The 26774-nt window shown below is 46.5% G+C and overlaps 1 protein-coding gene across 2 annotated transcripts in view; it reads right to left on the bottom strand.

Moving 5' to 3' along the window:
- DOCK11 (dedicator of cytokinesis 11) overlaps positions 1-26774 on the bottom strand; it is a 981167-nt gene that overhangs the window by 214455 nt on the left and 739938 nt on the right. For both annotated transcript variants that reach the window (XM_063937505.1, XM_063937504.1), the window contains one exon: positions 25126-25239. In XM_063937505.1, coding sequence (XP_063793575.1) covers positions 25126-25239 — 114 coding nt within the window. The remainder of the gene's footprint in view (positions 1-25125; positions 25240-26774) is intronic.

Below are 26774 nucleotides of genomic sequence, written 5' to 3' on the forward strand. Positions count from 1 at the left end.
TATAAGGCAATACTTCCATATGCCATTTGGAATCCGCATCACCTGACCACTGTCGTGTCCATAACCCTCTGGCAGAAATGGACAGCGCACTTACTCTTGATGCCAGTCGACAAATATCCCACTGTGCATCACACATATATAGAAATGCATCTTTTAAATGCTCTATAGGCAATAATATACTGTCCCTATCTAGGGTATCAATATTTTCAGTCAGGGAATCCGACCACGCCAACCCAGCACTGCACATCCAGGCTGAGGCGATTGCTGGTCGCAGTATAACACCAGTATGTTGTGTAAATACATTTTAGGATACCCTCCTGCTTTCTATCAGCCGGATCCTTAAGGGCGGCCATCTCAGGAGAGGGTAGAGCCCCTGTTTTGACAAGCGTGTGAGCACTTTATCAACCCTAGGGGGTGTTTCCCAACGCACACTAACCTCTGGCGGGAAAGGATATAATGCCAATAACTGTTTAGAAATTATCAGTTTTTTTTATCGGGGGAAACCCACGCTTCATCACACACCTCATTTAATTTCTCAGATTCAGGAAAACTACAGGTAGTTTTTCCTCACCGAACATAATACCCCTATTGGTGGTACTCGTATTATCAGAAATGTGTAAAACATTTTTCATTGCCTCAATCATGTAACGTGTGGCCCTACTGGAAGTCATATTTGTCTCTTCACCGTCGACACTGGAGTCAGTATCCGTGTCGGCGTCTGTATTTGCCATCTGAGGTAACGGGCGCTTTAGAGCCCCTGACGGCCTATGAGACGTCTGGACAGGCACAAGCTGAGTAGCCGGCTGTCTCATGTCAATCACTGTCTTTTGTAAAGAGCTGACACTGTCATGTAATTCCTTCCAACAGTTCATCCACTCAGGTGTCGACCCCCTAGGGGGTGACATCCCTATTACAGGCAATCTGCTCCGCCTCCACATCATTTTCCTCCTCATACATGTCGACACAAACGTACCGACACACAGCACACACACAGGGAATGCTCTGATAGAGGACAGGACCCCACTAGCCCTTTGGGGAGACAGAGGGAGAGTTTGCCAGCACACACCAGAGCGCTATATATATATACAGGGATAACCTTATATAAGTGTTTTTCCCCTTATAGCTGCTGTATTGTTTATACTGCGCCTAATTAGTGCCCCCCTCTCTTTTTTAACCCTTTCTGTAGTGTAGTGACTGCAGGGGAGAGCCAGGGAGCTTCCCTCCAACGGAGCTGTGGGGGAAAATGGCGCCAGTGTGCTGAGGAGATAGGCTCCGCCCCTTTCTCGGCGGCCTTTTCTCCCGTTTTTCAGTGTAATCTGGCAGGGGTTAAAATTCATCCATATAGCCCTGGGGGCTATATGTGATGTATTTTCGCCAGCCAAGGTGTTTTTATTGCTGCTCAGGGCGCCCCCCCCCCTAGCGCCCTGCACCCTCAGTGACCGAAGTGTGAAGTGTGCTGAGGAGCAATGGCGCACAGCTGCAGTGCTGTGCGCTACCTTGGTGAAGACAGGATGTCTTCTGCCGCCGATTTTCCGGACCTCTTCTTACTTCTGGCTCTGTAAGGGGGCCGGTGGCGCGGCTCTGGGACCGGACTCCATGGCTGGGCCTGTGTTCGATCCCTCTGGAGCTAATGGTGTCCAGTAGCCTAAGAAGCCCAATCCACTCTGCACGCAGGTGAGTTCGCTTCTTCTCCCCTTAGTCCCTCGATGCAGTGAGCCTGTTGCCAGCAGGTCTCACTGAAAATAAAAAACCTAAAACTAAACTTTTCACTAAGCAGCTCAGGAGAGCCCCTAGTGTGCACCCTTCTCGTTCGGGCACAAAAATCTGAGGCTTGGAGGAGGGTCATAGGGGGAGGAGCCAGTGCACACCAGGTAGTCCTAAAGCTTTACTTTTGTGCCCAGTCTCCTGCGGAGCCGCTATTCCCCATGGTCCTTACGGAGTTCCCAGCATCCACTAGGACGTCAGAGAAACAAATGATTGATGACCTAGCTAGGCTTGAGAAATGGTCAAGAACGTGGCAAATACAGTTTAATGCTAAAAAATGCAAAATCATGCACTTGGGTCTCAAAAACCCAAAGGCTAAATATAGTATCAAGGGTACTATAATGGAAACTACTGAGGAGGAAAGGGATTTAGGAGTCACTATTTCAAGTGACTTGAAGGCAGGAAAGCAATGCAACAAAGCAATGAGAAAGGCAAGTCAGATGCTTGGTTGCATAGGTAGAGGAATCAGTAGCAGGAAAAAAGAAGTGATAATGCCACTGTATAGGTCATTGGTACGGCCCCATCTGGAATACTGTGTCCAGTTCTGGAGACCATATCTCCAAAGGATATAAATACATTAGAGAGTGTACAAAGAAGAGCAACTAAAATGGTGCATGGCCTACATCACAAAACTTACCCGGAAAGGCTAAAAAGTCTTAATATGTATAGTTTGGAGGAGAGAAGGGAAAGGGGGGACATGATAGAAACTTTCAAATATATCAAGGGTCTTAACAAAGTTCAGGAGGGAAACATTCTTCAAAGGAAGAGAAGTATTAGAACTCGAGGACATACAATGAGACTTGAGGTGGGGGAGGTTCAGGGGAAATTTAAGAAAAAATTACTTCACAGAAAGGGTAGTGGATAAGTGGAATAGCCTACCATCAGAGGTGGTAGAGGATAAGACTGTAGAGCAATTTAAACATGCTTGGGATAGGCATATGAATATCCTTACAAAGAATTAAGGTTCAAACAGGGTTGAGATTGCCTAAAGGATAAAAAAAAGGGGCAGACTAGATGGGCCAAGTGGTTCTTATCTGCCGTCAAATTCTATGTTTCTAGGTAAGGGCTCGTCTATGAAGAGACATTGATGATCCGTGAACCAATAGCGCAAACATCCTGTCGACTGAGAAATTCTGCTTCCCAGTTGAGGACTTATGGAATGTATAATGCGGAGACGTCTGGAAGATGTAGTTCCACCCAGGTGAGAATCCTAGTTTTATATAAGCCACTGCCGAGGTGTTGTCTGACTGGATTTGTACCGAAGAGCCCTGTAGAAGGTCCTGAGCCATTTGAAGGGCCCGGTACTGCCCGAGTTCCAGGACGTTGATCAGGAGTTCTGTTTCCGTCAGAGACCAGTGACCCTGAAAGGAGTGACTGCCATTGACAGTCCCACACATCCAGAGACTGGCAGTTATGGTAAGAAGCGTCCAGTAAGGAATCCAGAATGGTCGCCCCTTGTCCAAGTTGGATGTGTGTAGCCACCATGAAAGGGACGCCCGAACATCCAGCGGCTGAATCAATGTCTGAACTTAGATCTGTTGTGGCAGACCATTCCATCTGGAGAGTATCAGGTGCTGTAGATGCCTGGAGTGAAATTGGGCAAATTCCACCACATGGAAGGTGTATACCATGAAACCTAGGGTCTGCATTGCCGAATGGATCGAGACCCTTTGCATGTGAAGTAGATTGTGGATGCGCAACTGTACTACTGCCACCTTGTCCAGAGTAGGAAGATGCGTTGTATGTGGGCATCCAGTAGTGCACCGGGGTGAAGCATCCTCTGAGATGGGATGAGTGAGGATTTGGCCCAATTGATCAACCATCCGTGACTCTGCAGAAATTACATTGTCTCCTGTAGGTTATGGTACAGCACCTCTGGAGACTGCGCCAGAAGGAGGAGGTCGTCTAAGTTAGGGAGTATGTGAATTACATGTCGCCGAAGGTGAGCCGCTATCACTGCCAGGAGCTTGGTGAACACCCTGGGTGCAGTGGACAGCTCGAAATGCAGGGCCTGGAACTGGAAATGCTGCCGTAGCACGGCAAAGTGGAGATATTGTTGATGACAGGGTGCTATAGGTTCATGGAGGTATGCATCCTGTATATCTAGGGAGACCATATAATCCCTAGGTTGCATAGCCAGGACAATGGAACGGATAGACGGAATTTGGGTACCTTGAGGTATTTGTTGAGCAACTTCAGATTCAGAATGGGACGGTATGACCCATTTGGTTTCTGAACCAAAAAGAGCGTAGAATAGAATCCCTGGTCCTGTTGAGACCGTGGAACAGGGTTAAGGACACCAGACCGTAGCAAGTAGAGAATGACTTCCTTCAGCGCCTGCACTTTGCCAGGGTCTTTCAATGCCGTGGTAGGAAAGTACTATCTGGGGGGACTCTTCAGAAAGGAGAGAGCGTACTTGTGAGAGACCACTTCTTGTACCCAGGCGTCTGTAGTGGTTTGAAACCATGCATGGGTGAATTGAAGAAGTCGGCTTACACCCTGGGATCCCCTAGGGGGAGGCCCGTCCTGTCAAGCTGCCGGTTTATCCTCTGGGTTGGTAGTTGGACGACTAGCTGCCCAGGCCTGCTTGGTTTTGGGTTTGGAGGCCTTGACTGTGTGAGATATTCTTGGAAAGGTCTGACCCTTGGACTTGCCTTGTGGATGAAAAGACCGAAAGGACAAAGTCCGAGGCCTCACTGAGGAAGCCAAAGGTAGGCAAGCCGTCTTGGAGGTTGACAGTTTTGACAATCTTGTCCAGTTTCAGTCCAAACAGGAAATCGAACATGTACGGTAGAGCTTCCAGGGCCTTCTTGGCGTCCAAATCCACTTTCCAGGCACAGAGCTACACTATGCGGCGTACTGCAATGGAAATAGCGTAAGCTTTGGAGGATAACAGAATCCCAAGCAACTTCACCATTGTAATAGGCTGCATCCCTAATACTGGCAATAAGAGACAATTGTTCTGTGGTAGGCTCAGACGTGAAACTGTGTTCAAAGGTTGTCAGTCCAAGTTTCTATGGCTTTAGTCAACCAGGCTGTAGCCGTTATCAGTCTGCCTGTGGCTCCTGTAATGGAGTACAAAGATTTAAGAAACGCATCCAGTTGTCTATCCAACAGTTCCTTAAGCGTGGATGCAGTCGGGATAGGGAGGATGGAACTTTTAATTAAATGTGTCACATGAGCATATACCGGAGGTGGATTTCCCCATTTTGAGCCTTTTAGGAACCCTAAATTTCTAATTAGGAGTTTTCCAAGCCTTATTCCTAGCTTCCGAGAAGTGATCTGAGTGGGAAAACTCAGCTGCTACTACTTCTGGCGCTTGCGCAGAGGATCCTTAGTCATAGGGGCTGGTTCAGTGTTTTCTAGTTGAAGTGAGAATTTAACTTCCCTAAATAATGCAGCCACATGAAATTTGGGGTTTACCTCCTCGTCCCCTGAGAGGTATTCTGTATCAGAAATCTCAGCTTGATCTGCAGGAGCAGATGATTCTTCATAATTAGAGAGTGGCGTAGACTGTGAGGAAGGCACAGTATGTTTTGTGGCAGTAGGTGCAGGCAGTGCTACCTGGCCCTGTACTAAGGGCCTAATTCAAGGTTGATTGCAAAAGCAAAATCTTCCTCTAATGGGCAAAACCATGTGCACTGCAGGTAGGGCAGATATAACATGTGCAGAGAGTTAGATTTGGGTGGGGTGTGTTCAAACTGAAATCTAAATTGCAGTGTAAAAATAAAGCAGCCAGCATTTACCCTGCACAGAAAAAATATAACCCACCCAACTCTAACTCTCTCTGCACATGTTACATCTGACCTCCCTGCAGTGCACATGGTTTTGCCCATTAGAGGAAGATTTTGCTTTTTCAATCAACCTTGAATTAGGCCCTAAGTGCTGAAATGCAGCAGAGGAAGCAGCCAGACTCTATACAGTGTCCAAGGAGGAGGAACGGGTCGGGCTGCAATAGTCTGATAAACAGGCTGTAATGGCTGCTGGAAGCCCATAGGGGTAGCCATTGTGGGTTGTACTGGATGTTGTAGGGGGAGCCACAGGTGGGGTAGCAATATGGTCAACCATCTTTGCCAGTATAAAAGAAAAAGAAGCCCATGGAGACTCTTGTACTGGAACATGCTCGGAGGCACCAGACAAGCTGCGCACTGATCATCCTGTGATAAATCCAGAGGTAAAACCTCCATGTTACAGGTATTACATATACATAAGCCCTGGTGGTCTAGTGCGTCCACAGGGCGCACCATTATCTGGGAGCACGTCAGTGATGCCAGTCCGTCACCCGAGACCGGCAGCAAAGAACTGCACAATGCGCGCGTCCCGCAAGTGGGAACCCGCCTTACCTGTCCTCCATATGTGTCCAGTGCAGTTCTGGGTGTCCTGTTCAGTGGTGACCAGCTCCTACTGGCACTGAAAAAAACTGAAGTGTCTGAGCATGGGGGCGGATTATGAGGGGAGAGGAGCCCAGTGCATCCTAGGAGGCTCACAAGCTTATGGTGTTCAGTGACAGTCCTGGTCTCCATCAGCCATACCCAAGGTTATCCCTGTGGAGACCATGGACCCTGAAGAACAAATATACCGGTTGAGTATCCCATATCCAAAATGCTTGGGACCAGAAGTATTTTGGATAACGGATTTTTCTGTATTTTTGAATAATTGCATAACATAATGAGATATCATGGTGATGGGACCCAAGTCTAAGCACAAAATAAATTTATGTTTCATATACACACAGCCTGAATGTAATTTTAGCCAATAATTTTAAAAACTTTGTGCATTAAACAAAGTTTGTTTACATACACACAATTAATTTCTGTTTCAGACACACCTTATGCACACAGCCTGAACGTCATTTCTTAAGTCTCACTCAAAAAATGTGTTATTTCGGAATGTTTGGATATGGGATACTCAACCTGTATTTACATTTGTGTCTGCTTCGCATTTTACATATTTCAATCCATGTAGGTACTTAAGATCTTCACTTAACGGCCTTTAACTGTAATGCTTTTCCAATGTGTACAGTACAGCGAATGTTAGCACTTTCAGAATACACAGTGAAGCCATTTCTCGACTCATACTCCAACTGTAACAGACCCAGATACGTCAAATGGGGGGATCTGCAGCCAAGGGGTAGAAGCTGCAGCTACAGATCAGCATTTGGGTTTCCATTTACATGTAATTCTGAAGAAGGTTCATGGATGGGTGAACACTACGAAACTGCTGCAGAGTTGAATGCAGCCCTGTTTGCGAAGCACAAAGATATGCTGACTAACATTTTTTTTACCAAGTATAGGGTGGTGCAAATACGCCCCGATAATGATGATCATGATGACTGCTATGAAACTCAGAACAGGAATAGGGGGCAGTAATCAGCAAAGATATGGGGAACCAGGAGTCAAATCAAGTGGTCCCACAGTTCCAACGCACAGAGCTGGAATCAGAGGTTATAACTAGCCTGGTTTCAGAACTAAAAGAGGAGAGGCCCTGGATCCAGTACAATCTTGAGCGGCTTTTTTTTATAATTGCTCTCAATGAATTATTGAAGCCTACTATTTATAAATAGAAACAGCTAAAGCAGACATCATACAAGCTAGGAGTATCAATCCTCATCTCAGGAGTATCTGAAAGATTTATTCTTTAATGGACTAATGCATATGGGGAAAGTAACCGAGTAAACACACAAGATGTTTGGACATGTACAAAGTAGTTTGTAAGATATCCTTTTTCTGTTCCCTCTAATGCCACTTATATCATAGACTGTGTTTGAGCAATACTTCCAGGTTATACCCCTTTTACATTTAAGTCCAGGGTCTGACCTGGGATTTGAAACAAGTTCCAAACAAGTTCCAAACAAGTTCCAGGTCAGACCCAGGACAGACCTCTTTCTCATGACGGTGCCGATACAGGTTGGATTCCAGGGTCACTGGACCCAGGTGGAACATGTTCCACTGAGCAAACACCCGGGTCGATGTGCGTTCAGAAACCTGGGACTTCGAAGGCAGTGGAAAAGGGAAATTATTTGCTTTATATCTCTCTTCTTTCATCAGATTTACCTCATCTACAAAATACATTGTAAACAATTTCACTTGCTCGCCTCTCCTCCATGAAGAATCCTGTCACATAAGGTCTTTTCATAAAAGCAGGTCTGTGAGCGATATCCTTAATTACTGCTGGCTACAGCGTGAGATACCAAATCACAGGATACAGGCAATAACACGAAACACAGGCAAAACGGAATCTCTCAGCATTCCAATGCTACCATTAAAATAAGATTAATCAAAGTAGCTTCTAAAGCATTGCTAAAATGCTGAAGGTTTAGTTGCATACTGTACAATTACAGAGGGATTGTGTTTTTTCTTTTCTCTTATGGTATGTAACCCAACCCATCCCTTTTTGCACACCTTTTGCTATTTATAAATAGATTAAGCAACTTGTTTGTTTCTATACTATTATGCTTGCTCGTATACTATTTGCACTATTGCATAGGAAAACGAGTTTTATGGTAAGAACTTACCTTTGTTAAAACTCTTTCTGCGAGGTACACTGGGCTCCACAAGGATAGACATAGGGGTGTAGAGTAGGATCTTGATCCGAGGCACCAACAGGCTCAAAACTTTGACTGTTCCCAGAATGCACAGCGCCGCCTCCTCTGTAACCCCGACTCCCTGCACAGGAGCTCAGTTTTTAGTTAACCAGCCCAATGCAGTAGCAGGAAAAGAGACGACAACGGTTAGTAGCCACATACACCACACTCTCACGACAGGAGTAGTGTCAGCGGCTAATGCCATACCAACCAAAAGAAGCTAAGTGCGTCAGGGTGGGCGCCTTGTGGAGCCCAGTGTACCTCGCAGAAAGAGTTTTAACAAAGGTAAGTTCTTACCATAAAACTCGTTTTCTGCTGCGGGGTACACTGGGCTCCACAAGGATAGACATAGGGGATGTCATAAAGCAGTTCCTTATGGGAGGGAACGCACTGTAGCGGGCACAAGAACCCGGCGTCCAAAAGGAAGCATCCTGGGAAGCGGCAGTATCGAAGGCATAGACTCTTATGAACGTGTTCACTGAGGACCACGTAGCCGACTTGCACAATTGTTCAAGGGTCGCACCACGTTGGGCCGCCCAAGAAGGTCCAACAGACAGAGTAGAATGGGCCGTAATGTGAGCAGGAGCAGATAGACCAGCCCTCACATAAGCATGTGCAAGCACCATTCTAATCCATCTGGCCAAAGTCTGCTTGTGAGCAGGCCAGCCCCGTTTGTGAAATCCAAACAGCACAAAGAGAGAATCAAATTTTCTAATCGAAGCAGTCTCTTCACATAGATACGGAGAGCCGTACCACATTGAGACATTATGGGTAGAAATTGCATGCGGGGAAAAAGGAATAAAAAAGTTAGTATTGGGTGTATGCTATAGGCTGCCTGGTATCAACGCATCTGATGATGAATTGTTACTAAAGCAAATTGAAAGAGCAGCAGAAGTAGGAGACATAGTAGTGATGGGAGATTTTAACTATCCAGAGATAAACTGGAAAAACGATTCATGTGATACTGCTAGGGGCAATATGTTTTTAAACACACTAAATGATAACTACTTAGTCCAACTAATTGAGGAACCAACTAGGTACAATGCAATCTTAGACCTGGAATTAACAAACAATCAGGATTTGGTATCGGGTATTATAGTAGGGGAACCCATAGGAAACAGCGACCACAATATGGTCACATTCAATATCAGTTTCTACAAACAGCCCTATACTGGCTCAACTAGGACTTTAAACTTTAGCAAAGCAAATTATGAAAAGATGAGGGTATTTTTCAGGGATATTGAATGGGAAGGTTTGTTTTTAGGAAAAAATACTACGGAGAAATGGGAGGTACTAAAATTCCTGCTAGCTAAAAATACACTCAAATATATTCCTATGAGTAGCAAAAAAGGGAATAAAAATCATAAACCGATGTGGCTTAACAAAAAGATTAAGGAACTTATGGGCAAGAAAAGGCGAGCATTTAAAAAATACAAATCTGACGGGGAAGCAGAGTCATTTCAGCACTATAAGGAATGTAACAAAAATTGCAAAAAGGAAATAAGAGCGGCTAAAGTAGAAACTGAAAAACTAGTAGCAAAGGAAAGCAAAGCGAATCCCAAAAAATTCTTTAAATACATTAATAGCAAGAGATTAAAAAAGGAGAATATAGGCCCTTTAAAAGGCAAGTTGGGAGTCTTAAGCAAAAATGATAATGACATAGCGGACACACTAAATGAGTTTTTTTCAACAGTATTCACTAGAGAGGACCCAATTCAGGGACTGACACACAATCTCAATAATGAGAATATCACACTGATAGGTACTTATTTAAGCGAGGAAGTAGTCTGTGACCGATTAAAACATTTAAAGATTAATAAATCACCAGGGCCCGATGGTATTCATCCAAGGGTTCTAATGGAGCTTCACTCTGAACTGGCAAAACCGCTATCTTTGATCTTTGAGGATTCAGTTATATCAGGTATGGTTCCCAAAGACTGGCGTATAGCGGAAGTAGTGCCTATATTCAAAAAGGGAAGTAAAGCTGAACCAGGTAATTATAGACCAGTTAGTCTTACATCTATAGTGGGGAAAGTATTGGAAGGTATTCTAAGAGATAGTATTCAGAAGTTCCTTGAAACCAATAAGGTCATTAAAAGGAATCAACATGGGTTTATGAAGGACAGATCCTGTCAAACCAACTTACTTGGCTTTTATGAAACAGTAAGCGCAAACCTAGATCAGGGTAAAGACGTGGATGTAATCTTTTTAGACTTTGCCAAAGCGTTCGATACTGTACCACACATGAGACTTATCTACAAGCTACAAGAATCAGGGCTAGGAAGCACAATATGCACTTGGGTCAAAAACTGGTTAGATAATAGGAAGCAGCGCGTTGTGGTTAATGGATCTTTTTCAACTTGGACTGAAGTGCTAAGTGGTGTGCCGCAAGGCTCAGTATTAGGACCGCTATTGTTCAATATTTTTATTAACGACCTAACAGAAGGTCTAGAGAGCAGGGTGTCAATTTTTGCAGATGATACCAAATTGTGTAAGGCTATAAATACAGAGGAGGATGCAGAGTCTCTTCAGAATGACTTAGTTAAATTAGAAGCATGGGCAGCCAAATGGAGAATGCGCTTCAACACAGACAAGTGTAAGGTAATGCACTGTGGTAACAAGAACAAAAATTACACCTACCTACTAAATGGGGTAAAATTAGGGGATTCTGTACTGGAAAAGGACTTAGGTGTCCTCATAGATAGCAAGCTAAGCAGTAGTACCCAAAGTAGGACTGCAGCAAAGAAGGCTAATAAGATATTAGCATGCATAAAACGGGGTATTGATGCTAGGGACGAGAGTATTATACTCCCGTTATATAAATCACTAGTGAGGCCACACCTTGAATACTGTGTACAATTCTGGGCACCGTACTACAAAAAGGATATCCTGGAGCTTGAAAAGGTACAGAGGAGGGCGACCAAACTAATTAAGGGCATGGAGACGATGGAATACAAGGAAAGGCTTGAAAGACTAGGCATGTTTACATTGGAAAAGCAGAGACTAAGAGGGGATATGATCAACATCTACAAATATATAAGGGGACAATACACAGAGCTTGCGCGGGACCTGTTTTTGGTTAGATCAACACAGAGGACTCGTGGACACTCGCTCAGGTTAGAGGAGAGGAGATTCCGTACAATACGGCGTAAAGGCCTTTTCACGGTAAGGACAATACGTGTTTGGAATTCCCTGCCCGAGGGAGTTGTAATGGCGGAATCTGTCAACACCTTTAAGAATGGGTTAGATAAATTCCTATTGGATAAGGATAACCAGGGGTATGGTGCATAGTCATGCATTATAGTTACTATAAATAGGGATAAAATGCAATGGCTGACAGCAGCATCAGTCAGAAATTTTAGTCAAATCATCATGCATAGGACACCACAAATAGGTTGAACTCGATGGACAATTGTCTTTTTTCAACCTCAGATACTATGTTACTATGTTATGTTACATCCAAAGACCGCTCTTTGGGAGACAGATCAAGAGAAACAAGTGCCGGAAACCACAATCTCCTGGTTAAGGTGGAACGAAGAAACCACCTTAGGTAAATATCCGGGACGAGTCCTAAGAACCTCCTGGTCACGGTGAAATATCAGATATGGGGGAACTACAGGACAAGGCACCCAAATCCGACACTCTTCTAGCAGAGACACCACCTTAAGGGAAAGCCACTTAAGATCAGCTGAACCAAGAGGTTCAAACGGAGACTCTTGTAACGCCTCCAAAACCACCGACAAGTCCCAAGGAGCCACAGGCGGGACATAAGGAGGTTGGATACGCAACACACCCTGAGTAAAGGTATGCACATCAGGTAAGGTCGCAATTTTTCTCTGAAACCACACCGACAAGGCAGAAATATGAACCTTGAGGGAGGCCAGACGTAGGCCTAAGTCCAGGCCCTGCTGAAGAAAAGCCAACAACTTGGCTATACTAAACTTGGAAGCGTCATAACCGTTAGATGCGCACCAAACATAGTAAGAATGCCAGACCCTATAGTAAATCCGAGCCGAAGCCGGTTTCCGGGCCCGCAACATAGTTTGAATGACCGCCTCAGAAAACCCTATCGCCCTTAAGACGGAAGCTTCAAGAGCCACGCCGTCAAAGACAGCCGGGCTAGGTCCTGGCAGACACAGGAGCCCTGAACGAGGAGGTCTGGGCGTTGTGGAAGTAGAATTGGACGCTCTGACGATAGGCCTTGCAGGTCTGAGAACCAGTGCCGTCTGGGCCACGCTGGAGCTATGAGAAGCAGAATTCCTTTTTCTTGCTTGAACTTCCGAATTACCCTGGGCAGGAGTGACACCGGAGGGAACACGTACGGCAGCCGAAACATCTACGGCACCACCAGCGCATCCACGAATGCTGCTTGAGGATCCCTTGTCCTTGCTCCGAAGACCGGAACCTTGTGATTGTGTCGAGACGCCATCAGATCTACGTCTGGAAGACCCCACTTTTCCACTAGGAGTGGAAGCCCTTCTGGATGGAGGCCCCACTCGCCGGCATGTACGTCCTCACGACTGAGAAAGTCCGCTTCCCAATTCAGGACTCCCGGAATGAAGATTGCCGATATGGCAGATAGATGGCGTTCCGCATAACGTAGAATCTGTGAGACTTCCTTCATTACCAGACGGCTTCGAATGCTGCCTTGATGATTTATGTAAGCCACTGTGGTGGCGTTGTCAGACTGCACTTGAACAGGACGGTTCTGAATTAAATGCTGGGCTAGGTTCAATGCATTGAAGACCGCCCGCAATTCCAGAATGTTGATTGAGAGGAGGGACTCCTCCTTGGTCCACCGCCCCTGAAGGGAGTGTTGCTCCAGCACCGCGCCCCAACCTCTTAGGACTGGCATCTGTCGTCAACAGGACCCAGTTGGATATCCAGAAGGGACGGCCCCTGCACAATTGTTGGTCCCGGAGCCACCAGAGCAGCGACAGACGGACCTCCGGAGTCAATGAGATCATTTGAGACCTGATCCGGTGAGGCAGGCCATCCCACTTGGCTAGAATCAGCCTCTGGAGGGGGCGAGAATGGAATTGAGCATACTCCACCATGTCGAATGCTGATACCATGAGGCCCAACACCTGTATCGCCGAATGTATCGACACTTGCAGACGAGAAAGGAAGCAACGAATCCTGTCCTGAAGCTTCAGGACTTTCTCCTGACACAAGAACAACTTCTGGTTGTGAGTGTCAAATAGTGCTCCCAGATGCACCATGCTCTGAGCAGGGATCAGGGAGGATTTCTTCCAGTTGATGAGCCACCCGTGGGCTTGTAGAAACCGGACCGTCATATCTAGATGACGTAGGAGAAGTTCTGGGGAATTTGCCAGGATTAACAAGTCGTCCAGATACGGCAGTATCCTGACCCCTTGACGGCGGAGTATCACCGCCATAACTTTTGTGAAGACTCGCGGAGCCGTTGTTAAACCAAAATGTAACGCCCGAAACTGGTAATGGAGGTTGCCAAAAGCAAACCTCAGGTATTGCTGATGTGACGCTGCTATAGCAATATGCAGGTAAGCATCCTGTATATCCAGGGAGACCATGTAGTCCCCAGGTTCCAAGGCCATAACTATAGAGCGAAGGGTTTCCATACGGAACTTGGAAACCTTCACAAACCTGTTCAATGCCTTGAGGTTGAGAATGGGCCGGGAGGACCCATTCGATTTCGGGACTAGAAACAGCGGAGAATAGTACCCCCGGCCCCTCTGTGCAAGAGGCACCTGTACTACGACTCCTGTGTCCAGGAGGGTCTGTACCACCGAATGCAGAGTGTTTGCCTTTCTCTGGTCCAACCGGACGTCTGTCTGGCAAAATCGATGAGGGGGTCAGTTTTTGAAGGCTATGGCGTAACCTCGAGTGACGACTTCCCGTACCCAGGCATCTGAAGTGGTCTTTCTTCAACCATTCCTGGGTATACCCTAGAAGCAGGCCCCCCACCCTGGGATCCCCCAGGGGGAGGCCCGCCCCGTCATGCGGCAGGCTTATCGGCCTTGGAAGCTGGCTGACGGGCCGCCCAGGCTCTTTTTGGCTTTGCCTTACCAGGTTTGGAAGTGCGGGCCTGCTTGTTGTACGCCTGACCTTTTGCTTTAGCTGAAGGACGAAAGGGGCGAAAGGAAGTACCTTTAGCCTTCGACACAGAAGGAGCGGTACTTGGCAGACAGGCAGTTTTGGCAGTAGCCAAGTCAGCCACTATCTTATTTAAGTCCTCCCCAAACAGAATATCTCCCTTGAAAGGGAGTACCTCCTGGGTTTTTCTAGAGTCCAGATCCACAGACCAGGATCTCAGCCACAATATCCGGCGAGCCAGGACTGACGTAGTAGAGGCCTTGGCTGCTAGGATACCGGCATCAGAAGCCGCCTCTTTAATATAGCAAGAACCTGTGACAATATATGATAAGCATTGTCTAGCATGGTCAGAAGAGATTTCAGCTTCTAACTCCAAGGCCCATGCTTTAATAGCCTCTGCAGCCCATGTTGCTGCAATAGTGGGCCTTTGTGCAGCACCCGTGAGGGTGTAAATCGCTTTAAGACAACCCTCCACACGTTTATCCGTAGGCTCTTTTAGAGACGTGACGGTAGTGACAGGTAGAGCTGAGGAAACCACCATCCTAGCCACATGTGAGTCTACTGGAGGAGGCGTTTCCCAATTCTTAGACAGCTCTGGTGCGAGGGGATAGCGAGCCAGCATCTTCTTTTGAGGCACAAACTTCGTACCCAGGTTTTCCCAGGGTTCCTGACATATATCCACTAGGTGATCAGAGTGAGGTAAAACATGTTTAACCACCTTCTGACGCTTGAACCTATCTGGTTTCTTAGGAGGGACGGATGGCTCGGGATCATCCGTAATCTGCAGAATTAACTTAATAGCCTCCAAAAGATCAGGAACATCCACATGTGAACTACCCTCCCCATCAGCAGTATCTGAGTCAGAACCTGTGGGGTCAGTGTAAGTGCCGTCTTCATCAGACGAGGTGTAAGTGACAGCAGTGGATTGTGAGGAGACAAGCGCTCGCTTAGAGGACCCCTTGGGCTTAGGCGAGCGATGGTCAGACTGTTTAGTAGTCAGGGACTGGTTCAACTTCATCAATTGAGCAGATAAATCGTCCGCCCACGACGGGTTAGCTGCAGGGACCACATACGGTTGTACCGGCATTGGGGGTCCCATAGGAGGTGCTAGTTTATTAACTAGCGTATGTAGAAGTGTGGAAAAAGCGGCCCACGGTGGGTCATTATGTACCTCCGTTGCCACAGTCCCACTAGGGGGCAAGGAGCCCCCAGAACCAGATCCCACAGCTGCTATATTCTCCTCATAGGGATCTGTGGCTTCAGCAACACCGGCAGTGTGTTCAGCCCCAGAACCGTTACCCTCAGAAGCAGACATGATATAACTTGCAGTATCAGGTAACACAGTACAATTGGCAGCAGCACAATACCTCTTACCCAAACCCCTGCGCAGTGTAGTCAGCACTAGCAGAGATAAAGGAGAGATATGGTGACTAAATCACAGAGAAAAATATGTATTAAAGTATATCTTTGTGAAAATCCTATATCAATATAAAACCTGACGCACCAAGCCCCCTCAGGTTATAGAATATAGGGATAGCAAGTAGAGTGAAAGACACGAAATGGACACCACTCAGCTATCTAATGCACACACAGATAGTCACAGTTTGTACAATGCAGAGGTTATTACTAACAATAATACTGCACTGGACTAGCTTATATATATAGCTATATAGTCAATAGATATAACACTGCACAGTAAGAACTGGATGTATATCACAGGGTAATCGTACTAGAAAACCCTGACTAAATGCACTCTTTCTTAACTAGCACTGTCTAAAAAGGCAGGTAGAATACTTAAGTGTCATGTAAAGTCACAGCACTGACAACCAGGCGGCTTTACACAGGAGGAATTGCCCAAGCAGTCCCAGGAACAGTGAAGCTGAGAGATAATGGCGCCCAGACACTGACAGGGAATGAGGGAGAGACAGATATGCAGCTCCAGGGTGGGAACATTTGCGGGAAATGGCGACCTGGGGCTGGGGGAGGGGCTTCAGGGCTAAGCCTTATCTCCCTGCTGGCAAAACCACCGGGTACTGTGGGCTACTGAAAATGGTTTAGAGAGAAAACCTGACCTGCACCCATGCCCTGGTGATCTAGTGGGATCGCCTGTACTGCCACAGTGTCCACCGTCAGCGCGCGCGGCCCGCCTCCCACTGCCCACGCCGGATCGCGATAAAGACGGGTCCCGCAAGTGGGACCCACTCACCACCTCCCGAAGCGCGGCCACGCGATCCTGGAGAGCCCCCGTCGTGTGTGCCTGACGTGAAGAAAACTGGAGCCTCCTGCTGTAGTTACCCGGCAACCAGGGCTCGGGAGTGTACAGCGCCGCTGGGGAGAGCTGGAGCTGCAGCAGTGAATGTCTTCTGATATTTACCACCGCTGCTGCCCTTGTAGTCTTCACTTATTTCTTCAAAAAAAGCTCTTCTTAGGGCTGCCTGGAGCAGCCCCTCTGTTATGTGCCTGCTTACTGCAGCACCAACTACAAAACTGAGCTCCTGTGCAGGGAGGCGGGGTTATAGAGGAGGCGGCGCTGTGCATTCTGGGAACAGTCAAAGCTTTGAGCCTGTTGGTGCCTCGGATCAAGATCCTACTCTACACCCCTATGTCTATCCTTGTGGAGCCCAGTGTACCCAGCAGCAGAGAGAAACTGGTTAAAGAGACAAAGAGGGTCCAAAGGGCCATACAGAAGTCAGACCGATCACTGTTGTGTGAAATAGCACAGCGGGCGATTATCGAATGACTGCGCATGCGTATGTATCGCAATGCGAAGGCGTGAGGCTAAACTGCGAAATAATTGTGTGAAAATTTCGATCACTAGGCATATGCAAGTTGATTGATAGGAAGCGGATGTTTGGGGGTGGTAACTGGCCATTTTCTGGGAGTGTCAGGAAAAACGCAGGCATTTCCAAGCGTTTTCAGGGCGGGTGTGTGACGTCAGCTCCGGACACCATCAGCCTGTTTGTATCGCACTGTAGGAGTAAGTCCTGGGCTATTCACAGACTGGAAAAATCATTAGATGGTGAGTGAGTTGCGAACAGATTTGCAGATGTCCGCTGCCTGGTGAAGTTTTCGCACGGTGTACACATGCATTTGCACATTTGCACGGGGCGGGCTTTCACTCTCTATGGGCGGTGGCTATCTGATCACAGACCTCTGCAAAATCGCAGAGGAGCGATCAGGTCTGAATTAGGCCCTAAGAAAGGTTCCAAAAGAATTTCTGTCAGAGAGCCCAAAACCACATTTTGATGAGAAAAGACACTGGGGTAAATTTACTAAGATTCGTATTTTCCCGTTTGAGGTCAAAGTTCAATCACGAATGACATCGAAAGTGTAAATATGCAACTTTTTGAATTTATTACGACTAATTTACTAAGCTACCGTATTCTGCATTTTCGGTTTTACCGATGTCGATGTCATTCGTTTTTTTAGGCAGTGTTTTACGTGAGTGACTTGTAAAACACTGCCGACTTTAATACAATGAATCTCGGCCGGATCTGGGAGATCCATGCTGGGCTTCATTGTGCACTTTAAAAATAAAATAAAATCAGTGTTAAATTTAAAAAAAAAAAGCGTGGGGTCCCCACTCCTAAGCAAAACCAGCCTGGGGCTCTTTGAGCCGGTCCTGGTTGCAAAAATATGGGGGAAAAAATTATAGAGGTTCCCCCATATTTAAACAACCAGCTCCGGGCTCTGCACCTGGTCCTGGTTCCAAAAATACGGGGGACAAAAAGCGTAGGGGTCCCACGTATTTCTGAAACCAGCACCGGGCTCCACTAGCCAGATACATAATGCCACAGCCGGGTGAAAGTAACCTCACCGCTGACCACAAAGTTCCCACCATTGGTTACAATGGAGCGCATAGGCGCTACATTGTAACACTGCCGTGTGCCGCCTGCCGCCTGTCAGACAGTACAGGAGCACACAGCCAATCAGGAGGGTGCCACAACGTGGCGCTCCCTGATTGGCTGAAGAAACCCTCTTAGACATAAGTCAGAGGGGGTTTCTGGCATTCGGGGAAAGGGGTCCCATGTGAAAACATGGGGCCCCTTTCAGTGCGAGGTCGGGTGTCCGTTTTTTTATTTTGACAAGTACGTGGATTACAAATGGATTACAAGAAGAAGAGCCTTCTACACTGGATTTTGTGAGTATAATTTTTTCCACAGGTACACCATGGATTCTACATGGAAAAGAGGACCGACCCTCGTGTGAACATAAGGTAAGTATGTGTATATGGAGGTGTGTATGTATGTATTAAAGTTATACTTTCAAGGTGTGTGTCTTATGTTTTTATTGGGGTATTTTTTTAGTAGTACTACAGGTACCAGCGGGCCCGGTTTGCCTCCGCATGCTGGTACTTGTGGTTCTCCAAGTACCAGCTTGCGGGGAGGCTTGCTGGGACTTGTAGTACTGCTACTAAAAACAATATTTTTTTTTTTTACACAACGGCTATCAGCCTCCCATCCGCAGCCCATGGATGGGGGGGACAGCCTCGGGCTTCACCCCTGGTCCTTGGGTGGCTGGAGGGGGGGGGACCCCTTGATTGAAGGGGTCCCCACTCCTCCAGGGTACCCCGGCCAGGGGTGACTAGTTGGTTATGTAATGCCAGGGCCGCCGGGAGCTATATAAAAGTGTCCCCCGGCTTTGGCATTATGTATCTGGCTAGTGGAGCCCGGTGCTGGTTTCAGAAATACGGGGGACCCCTACGCTTTTTGTCCCCCGTATTTTTGGAACCAGGACCAGGGCGCAGAGCCCTGTGCTGGTTGTTTAAATATGGGGGAACCTCTATCATTTTTTTTACCATATTTTTGCAACCAGGACCGGCTCAAAGAGCCCAAGGCTGGTTTTGCTTAGGAGGGGGGACCCCACGCATTTTTTTTCCAAAAAATAAACACTTTCCCATCCCCTTCCCACTGATAAACATGCACGGATCTCATGGATCCGTGCATGCCTATCCAAACACAGGATAAAAAAGCAGGTCTGTTTTTTTTTTAGCACTTTTTCACGAATTGTTTTTCTGCACGACAGTGTTTGGCTATTGTCGGCAGTGTTTGTGATTTGCACTTTTTAGTAAATTACCGATTTCTACCAAATTGCAGGCGTATTTGACCGATGGTGTATTGATTCGTGATTTTTTCCAAGGACTTCCAAAATATTACGAATGCCCTCATCACTGCCGAGATTTTTGCTTAGTAAATTACCGAAATGACACTTTGAAGAAAAAACGGCATCTCGGTCAAAATCGGGACCTTAGTAAATATACCCCACTGGGTCAGATGTATTAATCTGGAGAAGGGATAAAGAAGTGATAAAACAGTGATAAGCGCAAGGTGATAACGCACCAGCCAATCATTATGGATTTCAAAAATGACAGTTATGAGCTGATTGGTTGGTGCGTTATCACCTTGCACTTATCACTTCTTTATCCCTTCTCCAGGCCTAATACATCTGCCCCACTGTTTGCTACAGTCAGGCAATAACTGAAACATCATAGTAGGAAAGGAATATATCTGTAAAAGTAGTGTCTTCTCTGCCTTATGTACTCATTTAAGCAGTATGGGTGCAGGAAAAAACACAGAGAAAGTGCAGATTTCCTTTAAAAACAGCAATTTAATAACAGACTGCACTTACAATTTAAAAGCACATAAAAGCGTATAACATGTGTCCAGTGGCAAACACAGCAACAGCATCAATTGGGCGGTCTCCTGGGTTCCCAGATGTTTTACAGGGTTGGCGGGATCTCTGCCTCGGATGCTCAGGTCCATCATAAGGACCTGGACATCCGGAACACAGATCCCGCCAACCTTTAAAACATCTGTGAACCCAGGAGATCCCCCAACTTATGCCGTTGCTGTGTTTGCCACTGGACACGTTACTGTATACGCTTTTATATATATAGCTATATAGTCAATAGATATAACACTGCACAGTAAGAACTGGATGTATATCACAGGGTAATCGTACTAGAAAACCCTGACTAAATGCACTCTTTCTTAACTAGCACTGTCTAAAAAGGCAGGTAGAATACTTAAGTGTCATGTAAAGTCACAGCACTGACAACCAGGCGGCTTTACACAGGAGGAATTGCCCAAGCAGTCCCAGGAACAGTGAAGCTGAGAGATAATGGCGCCCAGACACTGACAGGGAATGAGGGAGAGACAGATATGCAGCTCCAGGGCGGGAACATTTGCAGGAAATGGCGCCCTGGGGCTGGGGGAGGGGCTTCAGGGCTAAGCCTTATCTCCCTGCTGGCAAAACCACCGGGTACTGTGGGCTACTGAAAATGGTTTAGAGAGAAAACCTGACCTGCACCCATGCCCTGGTGATCTAGTGGGATCGCCTGTACTGCCACAGTGTCCACCGTCAGCGCGCACGGCCCGCCTCCCACTGCCCACGCCGGATCGCGATAAAGACGGGTCCCGCAAGTGGGACCCACTCACCACCTCCCGAAGCGCGGCCACGCGATCCTGGAGAGCCCCCGTCGTGTGTGCCTGACGTGAAGAAAACTGGAGCCTCCTGCTGTAGTTACCCGGCAACCAGGGCTCGGGAGTGTACAGCGCCGCTGGGGAGAGCTGGAGCTGCAGCAGTGAATGTCTTCTGATATTTACCACCGCTGCTGCCCTTGTAGTCTTCACTTATTTCTTCAAAAAAAGCTCTTCTTAGGGCTGCCTGGAGCAGCCCCTCTGTTATGTGCCTGCTTACTGCAGCACCAACTACAAAACTGAGCTCCTGTGCAGGGAGGCGGGGTTATAGAGGAGGCGGCGCTGTGCATTCTGGGAACAGTCAAAGCTTTGAGCCTGTTGGTGCCTCGGATCAAGATCCTACTCTACACCCCTATGTCTATCCTTGTGGAGCCCAGTGTACCCAGCAGCAGAGAGAAACTGGTTAAAGAGACAAAGAGGGTCCAAAGGGCCATACAGAAGTCAGACCGATCACTGTTGTGTGAAATAGCACAGCGGGCGATTATCGAATGACTGCGCATGCGTATGTATCGCAATGCGAAGGCGTGAGGCTAAACTGCGAAATAATTGTGTGAAAATTTCGATCACTAGGCATATGCAAGTTGATTGATAGGAAGCGGATGTTTGGGGGTGGTAACTGGCCATTTTCTGGGAGTGTCAGGAAAAACGCAGGCATTTCCAAGCGTTTTCAGGGCGGGTGTGTGACGTCAGCTCCGGACACCATCAGCCTGTTTGTATCGCACTGTAGGAGTAAGTCCTGGGCTATTCACAGACTGGAAAAATCATTAGATGGTGAGTGAGTTGCGAACAGATTTGCAGATGTCCGCTGCCTGGTGAAGTTTTCGCACGGTGTACACATGCATTTGCACATTTGCACGGGGCGGGCTTTCACTCTCTATGGGCGGTGGCTATCTGATCACAGACCTCTGCAAAATCGCAGAGGAGCGATCAGGTCTGAATTAGGCCCTAAGAAAGGTTCCAAAAGAATTTCTGTCAGAGAGCCCAAAACCACATTTTGATGAGAAAAGACACTGGGGTAAATTTACTAAGATTCGTATTTTCCCGTTTGAGGTCAAAGTTCAATCACGAATGACATCGAAAGTGTAAATATGCAACTTTTTGAATTTATTACGACTAATTTACTAAGCTACCGTATTCTGCATTTTCGGTTTTACCGATGTCGATGTCATTCGTTTTTTTAGGCAGTGTTTTACGTGAGTGACTTGTAAAACACTGCCGACTTTAATACAATGAATCTCGGCCGGATCTGGGAGATCCGTGCTGGGCTTCATTGTGCACTTTAAAAAAATAAATAAAATCAGTGTTAAATTTAAAAAAAAAAAGCGTGGGGTCACCACTCCTAAGCAAAACCAGCCTGGGGCTCTTTGAGCCGGTCCTGGTTGCAAAAATATGGGGGGAAAAATTATAGAGGTTCCCCCATATTTAAAACAACCAGCTCCGGGCTCTGCACCTGGTCCTGGTTCCAAAAATACGGGGGACAAAAAGCGTAGGGGTCCCACGTATTTCTGAAACCAGCACCGGGCTCCACTAGCCAGATACATAATGCCACAGCCGGGGTGAAAGTAACCTCACCGCTGACCACAAAGTTCCCACCATTGGTTACAATAGAGCGCATAGGCGCTACATTGTAACACTGCCGTGTGCCGCCTGTCAGACAGTACAGGAGCACACAGCCAATCAGGAGGGTGCCACAACGTGGCGCTCCCTGATTGGCTGAAGAAACCCTCTTAGACATAAGTCAGAGGGGGTTTCTGGCATTCGGGGAAAGGGGTCCCATGTGAAAACATGGGGCCCCTTTCAGTGCGAGGTCGGGTGTCCGTTTTTTTATTTTGACAAGTACGTGGATTACAAATGGATTACAAGAAGAAGAGCCTTCTACACTGGATTTTGTGAGTATAATTTTTTCCACAGGTACACCATGGATTCTACATGGAAAAGAGGACCGACCCTCGTGTGAACATAAGGTAAGTATGTGTATATGGAGGTGTGTATGTATGTATTAAAGTTATACTTTCAAGGTGTGTGTCTTATGTTTTTATTGGGGTATTTTTTTAGTAGTACTACAGGTACCAGCGGGCCCGGTTTGCCTCCGCATGCTGGTACTTGTGGTTCTCCAAGTACCAGCTTGCGGGGAGGCTTGCTGGGACTTGTAGTACTGCTACTAAAAACAATATTTTTTTTTTACACAACGGCTATCAGCCTCCCATCCGCAGCCCATGGATGGGGGGGACAGCCTCGGGCTTCACCCCTGGTCCTTGGGTGGCTGGAGGGGGGGGGACCCCTTGATTGAAGGGGTCCCCACTCCTCCAGGGTACCCCGGCCAGGGGTGACTAGTTGGTTATGTAATGCCAGGGCCGCCGGGAGGTATATAAAAGTGTCCCCCGGCTTTGGCATTATGTATCTGGCTAGTGGAGCCCGGTGCTGGTTTCAGAAATACGGGGGACCCCTACGCTTTTTGTCCCCCGTATTTTTGGAACCAGGACCAGGGCGCAGAGCCCTGTGCTGGTTGTTTAAATATGGGGGAACCTCTATCATTTTTTTTACCATATTTTTGCAACCAGGACCGGCTCAAAGAGCCCGAGGCTGGTTTTGCTTAGGAGGGGGGACCCCACGCATTTTTTTTCCAAAAAATAAACACTTTCCCATCCCCTTCCCACTGATAAACATGCACGGATCTCATGGATCCGTGCATGCCTATCCAAACACAGGATAAAAAAGCAGGTCTGTTTTTTTTTTAGCACTTTTTCACGAATTGTTTTTCTGCACGACAGTGTTTGGCTATTGTCGGCAGTGTTTGTGATTTGCACTTTTTAGTAAATTACCGATTTCTACCAAATTGCAGGCGTATTTGACCGATGGTGTATTGATTCGTGATTTTTTCCAAGGACTTCCAAAATATTACGAATGCCCTCATCACTGCCGAGATTTTTGCTTAGTAAATTACCGAAATGACACTTTGAAGAAAAAACGGCATCTCGGTCAAAATCGGGACCTTAGTAAATATACCCCACTGGGTCAGATGTATTAATCTGGAGAAGGGATAAAGAAGTGATAAAACAGTGATAAGCGCAAGGTGATAACGCACCAGCCAATCATTATGGATTTCAAAAATGACAGTTATGAGCTGATTGGTTGGTGCGTTATCACCTTGCACTTATCACTTCTTTATCCCTTCTCCAGGCCTAATACATCTGCCCCACTGTTTGCTACAGTCAGGCAATAACTGAAACATCATAGTAGGAAAGGAATATATCTGTAAAAGTAGTGTCTTCTCTGCCTTATGTACTCATTTAAGCAGTATGGGTGCAGGAAAAAACACAGAGAAAGTGCAGATTTCCTTTAAAAACAGCAATTTAATAACAGACTGCACTTACAATTTAAAAGCACATAAAAGCGTATAACATGTGTCCAGTGGCAAACACAGCAACAGCATCAATTGGGCGGTCTCCTGGGTTCCCAGATGTTTTACAGGGTTGGCGGGATCTCTGCCTCGGATGCTCAGGTCCATCATAAGGACCTGGACATCCGGAACACAGATCCCGCCAACCTTTAAAACATCTGTGAACCCAGGAGATCCCCCAACTGATGCCGTTGCTGTGTTTGCCACTGGACACATGTTATACGCTTTTATCTGCTTTTAAATTGTAAGTGCAGTCTGTTATTAAATTTCTGTTTTTAAATGAGAGCATAGGGGAGGGAAGACACTACTTTTACAGATATATCATGCCCAATAAAAGGAGAAGTTTGCCATATGAAAGAGGACCCTAATCCTGAGTGCTGTGTATCTATTTGATTTGCCTTCAGGATTTGATTGAAAGGGACTGTGCTTAAACGGTGACTATTTTTCTATGTCTATCACTGAATGGTGATTGTGTATATGTGAATGTGGTACCTGGAGAGTGCTTTGCTTCTTGTGCAATATTTTTTGGTTCCATTAAAATGAGAATGGCAAATTTTAAACTAGTAAATAGTTTTAAATAGTGTTTAAAAATGTTTGTGCTGCAACCTTGTTCGTAGTCATGGGTCCCGTGAAATATGAACACATTTCAAAAAGGGTTCAAAGCTTTCGAGCATCTCTACAGTATTTGTCACAGTGAAATCATGTAGCCATGTTACTCAGCCCCTTTCCACTATGAATGCTCCCTACCTGTCCCTCCCCATTGCTCTGTAAACTGTTGAAACAAATATAAAATAAAAAATACCAAAATATGACATGTGACTTACTTGTCCATAGAAGGCCACCCTGAAATAAGTTCCTAGTAAGCGTTTCCCAGAATGCATGACTTCCAGGATCTTTGTATACGCATTGTGGAGAGTCCTGTACAGCTGTGTGAGTTTCTAAAAACAAGTTAATACATTAAGAAACAAGGTCATATAATCTGCAATAGTCCCAGAGTTGTAGGCAGCAGTAAAAGACAGTAATTGAGGTGTGCAGACAGTAGACAAACAGTAATTTAGCATTTAGGTTCAGTCAGGGCCGTCTTAACAGCAGTGTAGGCCGCTGGGCACAGTAATGCACTGGGGCCCCTACCCATCCTCCAGCAGTAGGGTTGGGGGGTGCTAGTGGCAACTTTGATGTCCCACTGGCGGTAGGGGGTGTTCTATCTTCCACTCAGCATGTTTGACCTGGAGTAGTAATTTCTGCTAATTACTCCTTTACTGCACAGATGGTGGGAGATGGGGCAGGAGGGAGAACACTAAACTGTAGAAGGGGGCATTGGGCTGGATGAAGGGGCCCCAGCACATGACTTCCAGGGTGGTAGGGGGTGTTTAATATGCAGGGGAGGGTTGGATAGTGGAGTGGGCTTAATATTCATCATTTTCTGGTGGGAGGGCAGCTTGCTTGACTGCAGATATCTCAAGTTCCTGGAAATAGATTTCTTAGCTTTGAATGGGATAAAAAAAAAAAAAAAACTAGAGAGTCCCACCTTTCAGGACGGACTGGGGACCTGGGGATCAGAGTTCAGTAGCCAGAGCAATTCACCAGCGAAAATATAAAACTGCATACCAGGTGTGTGGAGCTGGAGCAGGGACCAGCTGCTGGAAGGCTGATATGTCTGGTTCTGGGCATAGTAGAGACAAGCTGCCAGTGTCCACCAAAAGGAGAGAGTCCCAGCTTTTGGTGTATACCCTCAGAAAAACTCTAAGTCAGACAGAACCCAATATATCTGGCTGGAAATAGCAATTAAAAGGATTGGATGGGGACCACTGCTTTGACATCAAATATCTCTGGTTCTCCAGGACCGATTTTAAAAAATCTGGTACCCCTGGAAAGAGGGGACCCTCAGCTATAAGCCTATGGCCCTTATAATCCCGGGACCCTTGGCCAAGAGCCCTTTGAGCCCATACGAAAAGAAGACCCTGGGTTCAGTTGCCTATAAAAATACCATACTGTAGGTTGGAGAATATATAAATTCATCGCATGTAGGTAAATTTATGTAAGGTCATTTTTAATTTAGAGGCCTAAATAGAGTGGTCATTTATAATTTCAGGCCAGTTGCATGTTCTGTGACACGAGAAATTGCATGAGGCTAAGTACATGGCAACTGACTGTCTCTTTATTGTGTGACACAGAACTTGAGATAAATGGCATCTGCTGTCTGTAGAGAAACTGCTCAGATTCCTACATCACCCTGACCTCTTACTGGCTACCAGAGGCCTATGCAGGGCAGGAACAAGCACTACCACAGGCAGATATTACTTTACTAAGCATATTATATTTAACACTAAAGAAACAACAAATCTGCACCCCCATTCCCCCCCCCCCCCACCCCCCACTTCCACCAATAGGTCTCTGTTTTGTCAGGACAGTATTGAATTGAATGGCTGTAGTGCCATCCTGTACAGTACTACAAATCAGTATATTTCTACCG

The sequence above is a fragment of the Pseudophryne corroboree genome, chromosome 8, assembly GCF_028390025.1.
Source record: "Pseudophryne corroboree isolate aPseCor3 chromosome 8, aPseCor3.hap2, whole genome shotgun sequence".
Taxonomy (NCBI): domain Eukaryota; kingdom Metazoa; phylum Chordata; class Amphibia; order Anura; family Myobatrachidae; genus Pseudophryne; species Pseudophryne corroboree.